The sequence below is a fragment of the Mus pahari genome, chromosome 1 (assembly GCF_900095145.1).
Source record: "Mus pahari chromosome 1, PAHARI_EIJ_v1.1, whole genome shotgun sequence".
In the NCBI taxonomy this organism is placed as follows: Eukaryota; Metazoa; Chordata; class Mammalia; order Rodentia; family Muridae; genus Mus; species Mus pahari.
Genome location: NC_034590.1, coordinates 52,468,095 through 52,487,179, shown reverse-complemented (window position 1 = coordinate 52,487,179; position 19,085 = coordinate 52,468,095). Strand labels below are relative to the sequence as shown.

Sequence of the window (19,085 nt, the reverse complement as noted above, 5' to 3'; positions counted from 1 at the left end):
AAAAAAAAAAAAAAAAAAAAAAAAAAAATGCTCTTCATGAGAATAAACCAGAGAACAAAGTCTAAGCCGGGCCATTCTGAGACATCCTTTGTCAGTGCAATTAATTAAAATCTCTTTACCTTTAACTCAGGTAGATTTTTTTAGACAAAGGCAAAAAGCAGCCACATTCTTCACCAAAACATTATAAGAACACTCTTTAGGCCGTATACTAAAATTCTTCTCTTCTGAAACATCTTGAGCTAGGGCCTCACAGTTCAAATCACGCTCAGCAACAATGTCTTCCATATTCCTACTAGGAAGGCCCATTAAGTCCCACTTAAAGCATTCCACTGCTTTCCGAGGTCACCAAATATACATTCCTTCAAACAAAAATATGGTCAGACCTATCACAGCAGTAACCCAGTCCCTGATACTCCAAGACTGTAAAGATGCCAGACCCGTGGGATACCTGCCAAGAAAAGCTGCTATTAGGGAATGGAACCCGCCCAAAAGAAAGACATGTGCTGCAGTCACCAAAGCCGAAAGGAGTTGGACATCAGACATGGAGATATAGAGTTTGGAGTTTGTCCAGCTGGGTTTTGGTCTTGCTTTGGTCCAGTGTTTCCTCACTGTGACATTTCAAAATGGTAATGTATATCCTGTGATGTTGGAGGTATGTGATCTGCTTTTTTATTTTGATTTTATAGGAAATTACCATCAAGTGATTGGATGAACCTCAGAAGAGACTTTGAACTTTCGACTTTTAGCATTTTGAGACTACAGTAGACTATGGGGAGTTTTGAAATTGAACTAAATGTCTTTCTCATTATGCTATGGCTAGGGACAGACTCATGTGTTTGAACAAGCCTATGGGGGTCAGTGAGTACAATGGGGTGGTTTGAATATGCTTGGCCCAGGGAGTGGCACTGTGTGGCCCTGTTGGAGGAAGTGTGTCACTGTTGGGGTGGTGTAAAAAGCTAAGCATGTGGTCTTGGAAGACAGAATTTGGCACACAAGCTTGACCAGAGTTCAGATCCCCAGTACCCATGCAAAAAGTTGAATATGGTGAAGCTATAATCCAAGAGTTGGGGAGACAGAGGCAGGAGGATCCCTGTGAGTGAGCTCCATGTTCAGTAAGACAAATCTGCCTGACAAAGGAGAAGTTACTGAGGAAGACACATAGTGGCAATGTCCAGTCCCCACAGGTACCCTACCACTCACATGTACTCACATATCATAAGTGTGAATGTACACACATATCATAAATGAGATGCAGAGAAATGGGACAACAGCTGAGAGCGCTTACTGCTCTTGCAAGGGACTTGAGTTCGGGCCCTAGCACTCACATGTCAGCTCACAACTGTGCTTGTAACTCCAGCTTCATGGGACTCAACACTGCCTCCTGACTTCCGCAAACACCAGGTACAACATAGTAGTACACTTGCATACATGAAGACAAACACTGTATACATAAAAATAAATAAATATTTAATAAATACAATTTTAAAAATAAATAAAACAAGTTAAAGAAAACTAAATCTAAAGAAGGATGTAGATTATGGTCAAATGGACACACACTAGTCATGCACTTTACTATGTTTGAATTACAGACCAATAAAGCCCCAGCTTTATTAAGCAATATGATATAAGAAATATTTGGTGCCCGGTGGTAATAGTGCATGCCTTTCGTTTCAGTACTCTAGAAATATCCTGAGAGACATGCCCAGAGGCGATTCCAAATCCAGTCAAGTCCACAGTGACAGATGAAAAGGTATACCACGCTTTTTTGCTTTGTTTTGTTTGTTTGTTTGTTTTGAGACATGATTCCTCTGCATAGTCCTGGCTGGCAGTATTGGAACTCACTTTGTAGACAAGGCTGGCCTTGAACTAAGAAATTTGCCTGAGGGCTGGCGAGATGGCTCAGTGGTTAAGAGCACCTACTGCTCTTCCAAAGGTCCTGAGTTCAAATCCTAGCAACCATATGGTGGCTCACAACCATCCATAATGAAAACTGATGCCCTCTTCTGGAGTGTCTGAAGACAGCTACAGTGTACTTACATATAATAAATAAATAAATCTTAAAAAAAAAAAAGAAAGAAAGAAATTTGCCTGCCTCTGCCTCCCAAGTGCTGGGATCAAAGGTGTTCGGCACCACGCTCAACTCCATATACCATGCTTTTAACAAATAGTAGGTTGAGAACCAGCCTATTTCTTTTTGTCCCTGTCACATCCTGATTTGCTCAGAATGCTCTCACTTTTTGCATTCCAAGTTCCATATCTCAGGAGACTCATCAGTTCTAGTTAAATCAGAACAATTATGGAGATGAAACTCATAACCATGGAAACCAAACCATGTCCTGGGAGTGGCCACACGGGTCTGTAGCCCCAACTACTGAAGAGGCTGAGGGAGGATTGCTGGAGCACAGACATTCAAGGTCAACCTGGACTATATAATGAGACCCTCCTCTGAACTGAATTAATGAAGACAAAAGACCCAAATCATACAGTACCATGCAGGGAAGCATGGAGTTGACTTCTCTAGCTGCCTTGATGAGCCATGCATCATTGGGTTTTCAGGGTAGAGTCCATGGCTCCTGGGGCACTGTGTGCTCTTCATTTCCTAAGAAAGAGAGGCACTCCCTCAGGCAGTGAAGCATTCAGGCTGCTCTGTGTTTTCTTGGTGTTTCTTAGAAGTCAACGAAGCATATAGAAGTTTGACAGGGCCGGGCGCCTTTAATCCCAGCACTCGGGAGGCAGAAGCAGGCGGATTTCTGAGTTCGAGACCAGCCTGGTCTACAAAGTGAGTTCCAGGACAGCCAGGGCTATACAGAGAAACCCTGTCTCGAAAAACCAAAAAGAAAAAAGAAAGAAGAAGAAGAAGAAGAAGAAGAAGAAGAAGAAGAAGAAGAAGAAGAAGAAGAAGAAGAAGAAGAAGAAGAAGAAGAAGGTTTGACCGGACAATTGGTCTTAGACATTAATCTTGTATACTCTGGATAGCTTGCAAACATCATAGTATTCTGTCAACTACCATTGCACTGATCCTGGCACCCGCCATCATATTCTGTTTCTGCATATGAAAAGGGTACAAAAAGTCTGATTGCTTGCAATAAACTTGCCACAGTCTCAGTCTTTCTGTGACCCCTCCAACGTGTGCCTGCTCAAGAGTCATTTCTCACTGGCCATATCACGTAATTTTGACCCAATAAGTAAGCACTGGCACTTACAGTAACATCCTTATTTCGTCCATATCTCACCACAAAAAGCTAGTTCGATGCAGATTCAAAAAAGGGAATGGCTCCTAACAGATCCCAAATCCCTTCAAATTAAAAAGAAATAGGAATCCTAATCGTGGTCCTCACATCTGTGATCCCAGGGCCTGTGAGGCTGGGGAGAGCACAGGCAGGAGGTTTGTAAGTTAAGGCTGGCCTGGGCTACAAGAGATCACATGTTTGGGGGTGGAGAGATGGCTGAGCAGTTAAGAGCACTGACTGTACTTCCAGAGGCCCTGAATTCAGTTCCCAGGAACCACATGGTGGCTTATAACCATCTGTAATTGGATCCAATGCCTTCTTCTGGTGTGTCTGAAGAATATACTCATATACAATAAATAAATCTTTAAAAAAAAGAGAGAGATCACGTGTTTCAAAAAACTAAGAAGAAGAAAGAGGAGGAGGAGAAAAAGAAGAAAAAGAACAGGAGGGGCAGAAGGAGAAAAAGAAGGAAGAGGGGAAGAAGGAGACGAGGAGGAGGAGGGAAAGGGGGAGGAGGAGGAAGAGAAGGAAGAGGAAGAGGAGGAGGGGCTTGGGGAAATTGTTACAAGCAAAAACCTTATCCCATAAAATAAAAAGTACCAGAGTCAACTCAGGTATCAGAAAAATCAATCAGTAAAACCGGAGCATCACTCTCCGATGGTTAAATATCCATCTGGAGGTCACACAGTTGGCTAATAGACCGTTAGCTTTCCAACAGCTTTGCTACGGAGAGCACCTGATATACAGATTATTTCATTACTTAGAGACAGGAATCCTTGCACAGCCTAAGCTGGCCTTGACCTCCCTCTTCCTCCATGGACCTCCCGAGTACTAGGACTGTAGCTAAACTCTACCTACCACCCCTGGCTTGATTGACCTCAAATGAAATAGAGAAGCTTGGCATGGCCAGGTGTCGTGGTATATACCAGTAAGCCCAGCACTCAGGAGGCAGCAGCGGGAGGGTCATGGATTTGAGATTGGCCTGGACTTCATGGAGCAGTAAGTTTCAGCTGGGCTTGAGCCAAAGCAAACCAAAAGCTTGAATCTGTCTTCACACTGTTGCAAACTCTCCAATGGAGAGGTCCCATGGTGAGAAACTCTGAGGGCCTGGTTAGTTAAACAGTCAGTCAGGGAAGGACTATTCAGTGCAACAACAGGGGAAGAACAGAAAGCCACACACAGTCACCCGAGTAGAGCTTGGAAGTGAGTGGCCTTCAGCCAGGAACCGGCTAACAACACTGGCTGCAAGGTTCTGAAACAAATCAAAACAAAACGACAACAACAGAAACACCACCATGTTTTTTTTTTTTTTAACCTGTTGGTTTTAAACACATTTCTTATTTTGTTTGTGCATGTGTGTACCTATGTGAGTTAATGTTCACCACATTTGTACAGGTGTACTCAGAGGCCAGAGGGCATCAGATCCCCTGGAACTGGAGTTGCAGGTAGCTGTGAGCCTCCTAGGGTGTGCAAAGTTGCAAACACAGGTCCTCTGCAGGATCAGTAAGTGCTGTCTTTCCAGCCCCTTGAGTTACTCAGTTTCTAAATTTTTTTTAAAAGATTGATTTATTATTATGCATAAGTACACTGTAGCTGTCTTTGGATGCACCAGAAGAGGGCATCAGATCTCATTACGGGCGGTTGTGAACCACCATGTGGTCACTGGGATTTGAACTCAGGACCTTTGGAAGAGCAGTCAGTGCTCTTACCTGCTGAGCCATCTTGAGTTGCTCAGTTTTTAGCACAATTTGTGCACACAGATACCTAATTTAGCAGGTAAATGTAAATGAAGAAAAGGGACCTAGCATGCTGGTTAATTTCTGTCTAGCACAGTGGGTAACTTTCTGTAGCGACTCAAGAAACTGCTATGACACTCTCTGTATCAGTGGCTCTCAACCTTCCTAAGACTGTGACCCTATAATACAGTTCCTCATGTTGTGGGGACTCGCAAGCATCAGATTATTTTCATTGCTACTTTATAACTGTGATTTTCTGCTGCTATGAATCATAAAGTAAGGGATCCTCCACAGGTTGAGATCTTCTCTTCTATGACATGCCTTTGCGTAATGTCCAACAGTATCTTTTGGCAAAGGAATTTTGCCAGAAAGATTATTTTGTTTTCTTGTTAAGCATGTTTATCATTAACCTTGCTACTCGTCTTACATGCTTCTTGATAAGAACACTTTGATCAGTTACTGTGTTGGCTCTGACAAGTGAATTCTAAAGGTTGGCTTCTAAAAAGCTTTTCTGATCGTTAGGAAGGAATCATGGGAATGATATATTAAGAACCATTATTTGTACACTTTCCTGCCTTAGAAAAGTCTGTTCTAGCTGGGTGATGGTGGCACATGCCTTGAATTCCAGCACTTACTTGTTAGGCAGAGGCAAAGAAATCTGTGAGTTCAAGGTCAGCCTAGTCTACAGAGAGCAAGCTAATTTCAGGACAGCTAGAGCTGCACACAGAAATTCTCTTGAAAAACAACAACAACAACAAATCTGTTCTAATGTTTTAATTACCAGCATTTTTTTTTACATTAGTTTATTATGTGTGCACATGTACCTGCATGTGCCCTCCAGTAGGTGCAATGGAGCACTTGTAGTGGGTTAGAGAACAACTTGGGGATTGAGGTCAGAGGTCAGTTTGTTAGGCTACAAGTACTTTTACCTGGTGACCCATATCAGAGGTTCTTTTTCTTTTTCTTCTTCTCCTCCTCCTTCTCTTCTTCCTTCTCCTCCTCCTCCCCTTCTTCATCTTCTTCCCTTCCTCCTCCTCCTCTTCCTCCTCCTTCTTCTTCCCCCCCTCCTCTTCTTCCTTCTTCTCTTTTTAAACATTCACAGCTTTATGGCTCTCCTCTCCTCTTCCACTGTTCTCCCCTTTCACACTGTGGGACCCAGGCTCGGCTGGAAGTCCTGGGCTCCAGTGATCCTCTGGCTTTGGTTTCCTAAGCAGTGGGAAGGAGGTTTGTGCCCCACCACACCCGGATTTGGCTGCTGTTTGAGCAAATGCCATCAAGATCACCTGATAAAACTTGCTCCTAGAGGTTTACCATATTCCATACTGACATGTTTTATTCAGCTGCTCACCAGAAAACAAGACTTATGGATCACTGAGCAGCCATCTTAAAGCTAGATTCTTGGTCAATGATTTACTATAACCTTTTTTCTTTCTTCTTTCTTTCTTTCTTTCTTTCTTTCTTTTTTTTTTTTTTTTTTCGAGACAGGATTTCTCTGTGTAGCCCTGGCTGTCCTGGAACTCGCTCTGTAGACCAGACTGGCCTTGAACTCAGAAACCTTCCTGGCTCTGCCTCCCAAGTGCTGGGCTTAAAGGCGTGTGCTACCACTGCCCGGCTTTACTATAACTTTCTTACTGAGTTTAAAAGTAGAGACTGTAGAGACAGTTGAGCAGGTTAAGGCACTTGCCACCAAGGTTGACAACCAGAGTTCAATTCCTGGGATTGTGTGTGGTGGAAATAGAGAACTGACTCCTTAAAGTTGTCCTCAACCCGCACATGGGCACTGTGGCATGTACAAGCTCCTGTCCAATCAATCAATCAATCAATCAATGTGATTTTTAAAGAGCCCAGTGCTTTTTAGCATGGTAGTGCATACCTTTAATCCAAGCACTTAAAAGACAGAAGCAGGCAGAGCTCTATGAGTTCAAGGCTAGCCTGGTCTACACATCTAGAGAGTTCCAAGCTAGCCAGAGAAAAATCAATGAGGTCAGTCTCAAAACAAAAACAAAAACAAAAAAACCAAAACAATAAAAAAAAAACTAAAAGCAGCACCCAATATCCTGGTTTATGTTTTGTACAACTTGTTTAAGCTCCTGATCCATGTTTGTAAGTTGGTAGTCAGTGTAACAATAAATGTCAAGTTTAGCATGTAACATACATGAAATAACACATCGCATTAACTACATTCTTTAAAAATCACTGCATTTATTATGTGTGAGTGCATGTGTGGCATGGTTAATGTGTGGAAGTCAAAGGGCAGTTTTGGGAAGTCCGTTCTCTTCTTCCACCATGTGGATCCTGGGTATCGAATTCGTTTTGAGCCTTGACAACAGCCCAATATCAACTGCATTCTCTTTATTGGGTATGTATTTAGATAAACTGTAGCAGCAATACAATCTGAAGAAAAGAAAATATATTTTGACCAATTGTGATCCCAGCCCTCAGGAAGCTAAAGCTAGAGGCTTCCTGTGGGTTTGAAACCAATCTGACCTACAGAGTACATTCCAAGTCAGCCAGAACTAGACACAAACAAACACAAAACAATCCAAAAAACAAAAAAAAACCAGGGGAGCTTCAAATCTCCAAATGCTGGGATCACAGGCTTGTACCAGCTGTTCTAGCAACAACCTAAATGGTTTGTGTGTAAGTGCATGTGTGTATGTGTGTGTGCGTGCACACACACTCGAGTGCATGTGTATGTATGCATGCCTGTGGAGGCCAGAGGACAACTTCCGGGGTTGTGACTCAGCTGTTGTTTACTTATTTAAAAAAATTTAGAGATTTATTTTTGCTATTTTAAAATTATGTTTATATGTGTGTGTGGGGGTATGGGTATGTGTATATGAGTCTAGGTGCCCACAGAGTCTAGAAGAGGGTGCCAGATCCCTTGGAGCTGGAGTTACAGGTGAACTACTCGAAATGGGTGCTAGGAACTGTACTGGAGTTCTCTGGAAGAGCAGCCATGCTCTTAAGCACGGAGCCATGTTTCCAGCCCCTCTCCCTTTTTTTGAGATCAAGGTTACTCTCACTGACCTGGAACTTGTTAAGCAGGCGAGGCCGATTGGTCAGTGAGCTCCAGGGATCTGTCTGTCTGCCGCCCAGTACTGACATTACAACCCTATGCTACTATGCCCAGTTTTTTTTTTTTTTTTGTTTGTTTGTTTTTTGTTTGTTTTTGTTTTTTTGTTTTTTTGTTTTTTTTTTGTAGCATCTCTCTATTATGAATCTCTGACTCTCCTGGAATTCACTATTTAGACCACGCTGGCCTCGAACTCACAGAGATCCACCTGCCTTCCTCCCATCACCCACTTGTTCAAGATGCTTTTAAAGCTTCCCAAATAAATAGCTTATTTAGCTTTTTGGACCCACAGGATATTGAGGCTCTTGGGGCTCTTCAAGGTACACAATACAGGGTCAAAGGCTCATTCCCACTTAATTTGAACTTAGGTTGAATTTAACACTGATAAGCTTATGTGAAGGTTTCTACTAGCCAGAATTTAGATCAAGAACCACATCAACAGTTATTAATGAATAAGTCATTCTGATACACATATCTGGTACTGTAGGGGAAGTTGGGGTACCTATGGGGCACCCCATGGGGGTTTCTATGTATTTTCTTTCATAAAGCTTTCTAACTTGGAGACTCTAAACTGTTCCTATCCCATCTCAGTAAATGTAAGGTTTCAACTAGTAGTTGAAAAATATTTTCTCTTTTTCTTCTCTTTAAATTCAAGTACTGATTTTGTGCCTTATACATGCCGGCGGTGTGGCCACCACTGGGAATTTAACAGTGAACAAGACATCAGCGGTTTCCTTTCCATTCTCACACCTACTTTATTGTAATATAATTCACATACCATACATCCACTAAGGCGCGCGATTCAATGGTTTTAGTATATACACGGAGTTGTGTACATCTATCACCCACCAAAAGAAATCTCACGGCAATGATGTCACTTCTAATCCCCGCCCCTGTGAAAATTTGCGGGTCAAATAAATGGCTCACATTCAAGTGTCAGGAGACAAAGCAAATCACTGTTGGTAAAGGTCAAAACTGAGGCGGGTCTTCCTGACCACCTGCACTACCAAGTGCCCTCATGGCACTACCGCATCTTGTGATCAATTGGCGTGTGTGTGAGTGAGTGTGTGTGTGTGTGTGTGTGTGTGTGTGTGTGTGTGCGCGCGCGCGCATACAATGCTTTAAAAGACACACAGCTTCCGGTAGCGAACCACGGCGTGCTCCACCTGAGAACAAACAGCAAGGCACCACGTCCAGGGCCACACCCATGCCCCAGCAGCACGCAGGAAGACACCGACTTCGCGCTGGCGCAGACTCGGCTTCCGATTGGCCAGGCCTGTCCGAGGGCCCGCCTTCCGCACGCTGTGGATTTAGCTAACCTAGGGTCACTGTCTTCGCGAGCCGCCGCGCGGGCTGAGCACAGAAAGCGGCCTTCAGTTGGTTCTCGGCCGGAGAAGGCTAAGGTCCTTCTTTGACGAGGCCAGGCCCTGGGCTGTTCTAGGAGACCCACAAGTCATTCTTTGTCCATTCTCTACACAGAACGGAGGTGTCTCGCCTGCTCCCGCCCCGGAAGCGGAAGTGCAGGCATCAGGGGGTTCTGTCCACGGTGAGCCCGGCCGGTGTTGCAGTGGTCCCTCTCGGTGGTTCTGTCGCGCCCTCTTGGCTGCTAGTTGTCGCGCTCTCCATCTCACCATGCTGTCTCTAGACTTTCTAGACGATGTGCGGCGGATGAACAAGAGGCAGGTGAGACTGGCCGCCCTCTCTCTCTGCCGGGGTTCCTCTGGTCCCTTTGCCGTTGCGGGGGCCCCGCGGACCCCTGGGCCGGATTGAGGGCCTGCGTGGGTTGGTCGCCTGTATGGATCATTTCTTTCTTTGCAGACTGTAGGTAGCCAAGGCCTCTTTGCCCCCATTCATAGCACCAGATTCGGGGGACCGGGAGGGAAAGAGCGAACCTTTGCGATCCCTTCCCCCTCCCCCGAGGAGACAGGGGAGTAAGTGAAAACTATAGGGCGCTTTGTAAGTGGGAGTTTGGGGCAGTGTAGGCAGACTTCACCGTTTCTGGTGGGGCTCTGGGGAAAGCCATTGCAGGTCCCACAGGAGCCGTTGTGTTCCTTTCATTGTGTAGCCACCTTTCAACCCAGCTAGACCTCAGTGGACTTCATCCCTTTTAACTAGGGTCACTCTAAGCTCGGAGTTGAATCTGTTATACCACTTGTGTGCTGGTTTCCTTGACAGAAAGGTGACAGTCCTCTGAATCTTTGATGACAGATGTCAGTGGGACAGAAATCTTGAAATTTAAATCAGATTTTATCCTTCAGTCTCGCTGTCTTCTAGCTCATGTGTTAGAAGGTACTGAGAACACGGTCACCTTTTTGTCTCCTGAACCGAACGTTCTGGTAGCAATTGACCTTTTCCCTTCCTCCCTACCCCCTGTCGTATTTTGGTATTAAGAATTGTCTCATTTAAAGATTTGGTTTCTTTGGAATAGAACATTTGTTTTGCCCTGTTTATAATTATTACATAGAAAAGTGGGCCCTTCTCTTCTTAGACATACATACAAAGTTGTGAGGCATTCCAGTCAGAACAGCTGTCACTTAGCTGTCTTCTCTATGGACTTCTATTTGGGTGCTGGGGCCTTGCATTCATCACAGGCTACCAGAGCTGCGCTCCTAGTTTGTTTGTTTGTTTTTTTTTTAATGCTTTTTAGAATTTTTTAAAAATGATTTTATTAGATATTTTCAGCGCTCCTAGTTTTGAAAGGCCTTATTTTTATTGTTTTAATTATTTTGAGACAGAGTCTTGCTCTGTAGTCCTCCTGCCTCAGCCTCATGAGAGGTAGATTTATAAATATATGTCACAACGTGGCATCAGTGGCTTGTATGACTCTGTCTATTGTAAAGCAACGTCTCCATATGTAGTCCCTGCTGCCTGGAACTCACTGTGTAGCCCAAGCTGGCCTTGAGCTGGACTCCCGCCTTTGCCTCTTGAGTGCCACACTTACCATGCCAGGGTAAATAGCCATATTTTCTTTTTTAAGTTTGTTTGCTTGTTTTTCAAATGTGCTGAAAATCATTCTTAGCACTAGGCAAGTGATCTGTCACTGAGTATATGTATCCCCATCTAGAAAGACCTTTTCTTTTTTCCTTTTCTTTTCTTTTCTTTCTTTCTTTCTTTCTTTCTTTCTTTCTTTCTTTCTTTCTTTCTTTCTTTCTTTCTTTCTTTTCCTCCTCTTTCTTCTTCTTCCTCTTCTTCCTTTTCTTTCTTCTTTTTTTTTTTTTTTTTTAGATAAGGCCTCACGTGTAGACCAGGCTGGTTTGGAAATCTGAGATCCACCTGTCTCTGCCTGTGTCTCCCAAATCCTGAGATTGAAAGCATATTGGTTGACTGGGTGACACCACCCCCTCTTATTCCATTTCCAGATGAGAAATTTTGTGTATGTGTATTGCTGGTGATCATACTAAGGGCCTTTCATGTTCTTTGTTTATTGTGAGATGGGGTTTCTCATCCTGTTCTTGAACTTATTCTGTAGACCGGGCCAGCTTGGCACTCTGCATGCCTCTGCCTCCCGAGTGCTAGAATGTAAAAGCGTATGCTGCCACTACCTCCCCAACCCCAACCTGGTCTTTCAGTTTCTTAGCATGTGCTCCTCCAATAAATTACACCTGTAACCCTTGGTTTTAAAATTTTTTACATTTAAGAAGTGTGCATGTTCACCATGTATGTGTCTGCTGCAGGTGAGGGCAGAAGAAGGCACTGGGCCCTGAGGAGCTGGATTCACAGTTGTGAGCTGCCATGTGGGCACTGAAAACCAAAGCTAGATCTTTTGCAAGAGGAGCAAGTACTCTCAACTGCCAAGCTGTGTCTCCTGCCCTTTACTTATTTTTTGTTATTATTGAGTGTATGGGAATGTGGGTATGCAGAGCTACAGACTGCATGTGACAGAGGACAACTTTTGGTCGTTGGTTCTCATCTACCACCTTCTTGAGGCAGGGTCTCACTTGTTCCTTCCATTTTGAGTACTCCAGAGTAGCTGGTCCTTGAGCTCCCTTTTAAAGTATATTTATTTTGTGTGTGCATATGTGTGTATGGGTGTGAGTGTGCCATGGTGAACGCGTGAAGTTAGAGGTTGACTCGTCAGAATCAGTTCTTTCTGCCAGTGGCTCAGGGGTTGGACTAAGGTCATCAGGCTTGGCACAAGCACCTTTGCCAGTTGAGCTGTGCTGTTGCTTGCCCCTGGCTTTTTGAAAGACAGCTTTCCTTGAACCAAGCAGGATAGTACACATCTATAATCCCAGCATTTGGAAGGCTGAGCCAACCTGGGCAACATAATTGAAAGCTGGCATGCAATTAAAAGCAAAATCTTGTCCCCCAAAGAGAAAAAAAACAACCCACCAAACAAAACTCTAAAACTAAAACCCCTGTGGTACACAGCTCCAATCGCGCTTTGAAAGTGGAGGTTGGGGGCCTGGGGTTTGTGTTCAGAATTAAAGGATTAAAGGTTGACTTCTGGGATTTGGTTCTCTTCTTCCTGTCCTATGGGTCCTGGAAATCAGCCTGACACCTTAATTCTCTGAGCCATCTCTTCATAGACACCCCCGCCCCCCAAGATCACCTTTTAACTAGGGCTTTGCTTTCTTTTTTCTTTTTTTTTTTAAGATTTATTTATTTATGTAAGTACACTGTAACTGTCTTCAGACACCTCTGAAGAGGGCATCAGATCTTATTACAGATGGTTGTTATCCACCATGTGGTTGCTGGGATTTGAACTCAGGACCTTTGGAAGAGCAGTCAGTGCTCTTCACTGATGAGCCATCTCTCCAGCCCTACTTGTTTTGTTGTTGTTGTTTGTTTGTTATTTTAAGATTTATTTATTTTTATTTTATATATACTCCATGAATGTCTGTGTGAGGGTGTCAGATCCCCTAAACTGGAGTTGCAGACAGTTGTTGAGCTGCCATGTGGGTGCTGGGAATTGAACCTGGGTCCTCTGGAAGAACAGCCAGTCCTCTTAACCACTAAGCCATCCTCTAGCCCCAGCTAGGGCTTTTCTTAATCCATGAATCTCAGATTTGTAGAGTTTATCTATTTCTAAAAAGGTTGATAAGTCCTTCTAAAAAAAGTTAATGTTATGTCATTAACATGTCGGAAGGGGGATTAAGAAAAGAGCCGCACACAACTGTAATTTCTACTTTGTAGACAAAATAGAAAAAGCATAGGTGACAGTGAACTAATAAAATAGAACGTGATGAATTTAGGACATTAATATTTTGTTATTAATATAATTTAGTTATACTAATTTCTTTTTTTATTACATTAGAAATTGATTCATGGACTTCAAACATGTTAATCGAATACATCACCCGATTTATATACCTATTCCCCTCCTCAACCAATTTTCTTACTCTTTCTTTGTATATGTGAGGGGTTAACATGGGGTGTTGTCTTCTGTCACTCTCCACCTTACTTCTTTAAGATATTAACTTTATTCTCCAAGTTTTGAAACCAAGAGTAATTATCTGTGCTGGTACCACTTCAGTTACATATTTCCTTTTTAAGAAACAATGGTAAATTTGGGGTGGATCTATTATGAATCTATATAGAATCTCTTGGATAGAAAGACTTAAAATTATGGACCATTTAAAAAATTTTTATTTTATGTTTTTTAATATGTTTTTATGAAATACAGAATTAGATTACTTTCCCCTTCCATTTCCTTTTCTCAGCCCCTTCCAGGTACCTCCCTTCATGTCTTTTCTACTTTTAAATTAATAGCTTTGTTTTCTTTAAATATTATTGTTACAAACATACATATGTGCCTGTGTATACATGTATATGCACAAATAAATATAAATATAGTCTGTTAAGTGGACTCTCTCTCTCTCTTCTCTCTCTCTCTCTCTCTCTCTCTCTCTCTCTCTCTCTCTCTTTTTCTCTCTCTCTCTCTCTTTTGGGTGGTATGCCACTCTGCATTGGACACTGATAAGTGGCTCATTCCTGGGAGAGGGCATTTCTTTGTCCAGAAGTCATTAGTTGCCTGTAGTTCTTTATCTAAGGGTAGGACCCTTCAGAACTCCCCCCCCCCCCCGCCTTAACAGGTCCATTGTTCTGGTCCTGTTTATGGCACTGTCTGTAAGAGAGACTGACAGGAACTCTAGCTCTTGCAGTCTGTTCCCCCTTTTCTGTCATGTCCTCAGAGCCATAGATGCAGAGCTATGCTGCAGATGCATCGCTGGTGCTGGGCTCCCCACTGTCTGTGGGTCTCTATATTGTGTCTAGTTGTAGTTTTCTGTGGTGGTCTCTATATTGTGTCTAGTTGTAGTTTCCTGTGATGGTCTTCATTTGCTGAGAAGCTTCTTTGACCAGATGTGGTAGCTTCATTTGTGACCTGTGCACAAAAACACCTTGCTTCCCCCCCCACCCCCCCAAGTCAGGGTTTCTCTGTATAGCCCTCGCTGTCCTGGAACTCATTCTGTAGACCAGTATCTTAGTCAGGGTTTCTATTCCTGCCCAAACATCATGACCAAGAAGCAAGTTGGGGAGGAAAGGGTTTGTTCAGCTTACACTTCCACACTGCTGTTCATCACCAAAGGAAGTCAGGACTGGAACTCAAGCAGGTCAGGAAGCAGGAGCTGATGCAGAGGCCATGGAGGGATATTCNTTACTGGCTTGCTTCCCCTGGCTTGCTCAGCCNGCTCTCTTNTAGAACCCAAGACTACCAGCCCAGAGATGGTCCCACCCACAAGGGGCCCTTCCCCCTTGATCACTAATTGAGAAAATGCCCCACAGCTGGATCTCATGGAGGCATTTCCGAAACTGAAGCTCCTTTCTCTGTGATAACTCCAGCTTGTGTCAAGTTGACACACAAAACCAGCCAGTACAGTCAGGCTCGCCTCGAACTCAGATATCTAACTGCCTCTGCCTCCCAAGTGCTGGGATTAAAGGCATGCGCCACCACTGCCCAGCACCACCTTGCTTTTTGAGACAGATCTTTTCACTGAACCTGAAGATCTGCCTTTCATCTAGAAAGGCTGGTCAGTGAGGCTATTCTGTCTCTGCTTTCTCAGTACTAGGGTTCCAGGCAGACCTGCCATGTCTAGCATTTATGTGAGTGTTGGAGAGCTAAACTTAGGACTCAGGACCTTACTTTACCCACTGAGTCACTTTCCTAGTCCCAGTGGGTTTTGTTGTTATTACTGTTGTTGGGTTTTGTTTTATTTTTTATTTTTTTATTTGTTTTGAGACATAGGCTCACTCTGTAGCCTGGGTTAGTCTGCAACTCTCTAGGTAGCTCAGGCTAGCCTCAAGTTTATGTTGGCTCTCCTTTCAGAACCTCTCAAGGGCTGGGATCACAAGATTAAGCCATTACAGTTGGTTTACATTTTATTCTTATTACTATTCTTTTAATAGTTTGGTCTCCTTATGTTATACAGGCTAATCTCAAATATACAATCTCCCTACATTAGTCTCCTATATACCAAGATTATAAACAGGAGCTATCCTACCCAGCAAATTTAAACATTTTTGTTACTTTTTGGTATTTTTGTCCTGTGTGTCCTATCTCCATCTCTATCCTCATCCCTATCCCCAAGCTGAGAACCAAACCTAAATGAAGACATTTTTAAAAACATGAAATTTAGAGCTGGAATGGTGGTGGTGCATGCCTTTCATCCCAGGACTCAGAAGGCAGAGGCAGGCATCTCTGAGTTCAAGGCCAGCCTGGTCAGCAAAACAAGTTCCAGGATAGCCAGGGCTGTACCTAGAAACCGTGCTTGGAAAAAGAAAATAAGCGTGAGGCTAGGGAGATGACTGTACAAGCATGAGCACCAAAGTTTGAATTCCTCAACACCTAAGTAAAAAAAAAAAGCTGGGTGTGGCAACATGTAACAATAAACTCAGCAATAGTGAGTGTAGTGGTTCAAATAGGAAGGGCCCCATAGACTCATGTGTTTGAGGTTTGACCCATAGGGAGTGGCACTGTTAGGAAGTATGGCCTTGTTGGATGAACGTGTCACTGTGGGGGTAGGCTTTGAGGGCTCCTATGCTCAAGCTACACCGAGGGTGGTACACAGCCCTTCTGTTGCCTTTGGACCAATATGTAGACCTCTCAGTCCCTTCTCTAGCACCACATCTCCCTGCACACTACGATGCTTCCCACCATGATGATACGGATTAAACCTCTGGGGCTGGAGAGATGGCTCAGCGGGTAAGAGCACTGACTGCTCTTCCAAAGGTCCTGAGTTCAATTCCCAGCAACTACATGGTGGTTCACAACCATCTGTAATGTGATCTGTCACCCTCTTCTGGTGTGTCTGAAGACAACTACAGTGTACTCATATATATAAAATAAATAAATCTTTAAAAAAAGAAAAAAAGGGATTAAACCTCTGAAACAGTAAGCCAGCCCCCAATTAACTGTTTTCTTTTATAACAGTTTCCATGGTCATGGTGTCTCTATATAGCAATAGAAACCCTGAGATGGGGAGAGGAGGGGCTAACACCCCCAAGGGGCCTGCTGGCCAGACCTTTGATCTGAAATGACAGACTCTTAAGTTCAGTTATAGATGGTCTCAAAAATTAAGGCCAAGAGCAATTGAAGAAGACTCCCAGCCTTGACTCCTGGCCTCTGCACATGCCCACGTGGGTGAGTGCATCGACACACCTGCATACGTCACACAGATACACACACTTCTGCAGCACAGAACACATAAAAAGTTAACACAGTATTAAGCTTAATTTATAAATATAACTTCCCTTTTTTTTTTAACTTTTTGAGATTATATATAATTTCGAGATTTGTATATAATTGCATATTATATAATTTCTTACCTTTTCTCCCTGTAAACCCTTTCATGCATCCCTCTTTGCTTCTTTCTTTCTTTTCTCTATTATTTATTTATTTATTTACTTACTTACTTACTTATTATATGTAAGTACACTATAGCTGTCTTCAGACACCCCAGAAGAGGGCATCAGATCTCATTACAGATGGTTGTGAGCCACCATGTGGTTGTTGGGATTTGAACTCAGGACCTTCAGAAGATCAGTCACTGCTTTTAACTGCTGAGCCATCTCTCCAGCACCTCTTTGCCTCTTTCAAATTCAAGGCCTCTTTATTTAATTGTTACATATAACTGTGTGTGTGTGTGTGTGTGTGTGTTTCTAATGCATAAATACAAACTGCTCAGTCTATATAATATTGCTTATATTAGTATGATTTTAGGGCTGTGGTGGTTTAAATAGGTACTGCCCCCATAGACTCATATGTTTGAATGCTTGGTCCATAGGGAGTGGCACTAATATGAGATGTGGCCTTGTTGGAAGTATGTCACTGTGGGAGTGGACTTTGAGGTCTCTAATCCCAAGCTATAACCAGTGGGATACACAGACCTTCGACCGCATGTGGATCAAGGTGTAGCACTCTCAGCTCCTCTAGTGTCTGCCTGCACATGGCCATGCTTCCTGCCATGACGATAAGGACTAAACTTTTGAAACTGTAAACCAGCTCTAATTAAATATTTTCCTTTATAAAAGTTGCTGTGATCATGGTGTCTCTTTATAGCAATAAACCCTAAGACAAGGGCTGGACGTTTAGTACTGGATAACCAATTGGTGTACTCTTTTCATGGGGAAGATTATTTTCCCACTCTCAGCTTTCCTTAGTTGCCTGTAGTTCTTTGTCTATGGTTTGGGCCTCCTGAGTTTTACCCCTTTCACATTAGCATCTGTATTGTTCATGTCGTGCTCAGGCAGTCAAGCGAGTGAGACTTCATAGGTGTAGATTCGGACACAATTTTACAGCAAACTTCCTGATCCTCTGGCTCTTACCTTCTTTCTCCCCCCTTTCACAGTGATCCTTGATCCTTAGGTGCGGAAGTTGGGATGTAGTTGTAGCTGTCTGTTGGGACTGGGCTCCACAGCTCTGCATTGTGATCGGTTATAGTTTTCTGTAATGGTCCCTGTCTATTACAAAGGGAAGTGAGGGGTGAGGACCACACTTAGCTGTGGATATGAAGACAAATACTTAGAAATAGTTGGAGATTAGGCTTTTTTAGTAAAGTGGTGGTTGTAGGTTCTCTAAGNTGCATGACTTCACAAACCCTGGGTAGTTGGCTAGGTTTCCAGTAGCAGTTGTGATTTCCCTCTTGTAGGTCATAAATCCAATTAGAGAGCCATTGGTTACCACTAATGTATGTGTGCTTTATTCTGTTATTGTCCCATGGTGGCCACTTTTATGTTTCATGGGTATTGTAACTGTTCCTGTGCTGTGGTGGTCACTGTTGTGGCTCAGGAGTATTGTAACTGTTACTATACTATGGTGGTCATTATTCTGGTACAGGATATGGTACCTGGATAGGATTGTTGGTTGATTTCCCCTTTGGAAGCTTACGTGATCCAAAGTTCATGGTGTGTTCAGCAATAGGTATATAACCTTCTATTCTAGGATTCTGTATCCTCAACCTACACTCTTCTTTTAAAGACAGAATCTCATTTTAAAAACAATATACCAGCTGTCTTTTTTTTTTAAAGATTTATTTATTTTATTTACAGTATATGTGAGTACACTGTAGCTGTACAAATGGTTGTGAGCCTTCGTGTGGTTGTTGGGAATTGAATTTAGGTCCTCGGCTTGCTCAGGTCAACCCCCCTCGCTCCAGTTGGCCCCGCTTGCTCAGGTGCTAAGATCTATTTATTATTATAAATAAGTACACCGTTGCTGTCTTCAGACACATCAGAAGAGGGCATCAGATCTCATTACTGGTGGTTGTGAGCCACCATGTGGTTACTGGGATTTGAACTCAGGACTTTCAGAAGAGCAGTCAATGCTCTTACCCGCTGAGCCATCTCACCAGCCCTATACCAGCTGTCTTAATTTGGGTTTCATTGCTGTGGAAAGACACCATGATTCAGGCAACTCTTATAAATGACAATGTTTACTTGGGGTTGGCTGACAGGTTCAGAGGTTCAGTCCATTATCATTAAGGCGGGAAGCGTGCAGCATTTAAGCAGTCATGGTGCTAGCTAGAGGAGCCAAGAGTTCTACGTTTTGATCCAAAAGCAGCCAAAAGACTGGCCTCCTCAGGCAGCTAGGAAGAAGCTCTCTTG

At 43.3% G+C, this 19,085-nt stretch overlaps 1 protein-coding gene across 1 annotated transcript in view; it reads left to right on the top strand.

Moving 5' to 3' along the window:
• Sec11a (SEC11 homolog A, signal peptidase complex subunit) overlaps positions 1-19,085 on the top strand; it is a 46,957-nt gene that overhangs the window by 5,408 nt on the left and 22,464 nt on the right. Inside the window, exon 2 of the mRNA XM_029535587.1 lies at positions 9,366-9,725. Within this exon, the coding sequence (XP_029391447.1) occupies positions 9,366-9,725 (360 nt within the window). The remainder of the gene's footprint in view (positions 1-9,365; positions 9,726-19,085) is intronic.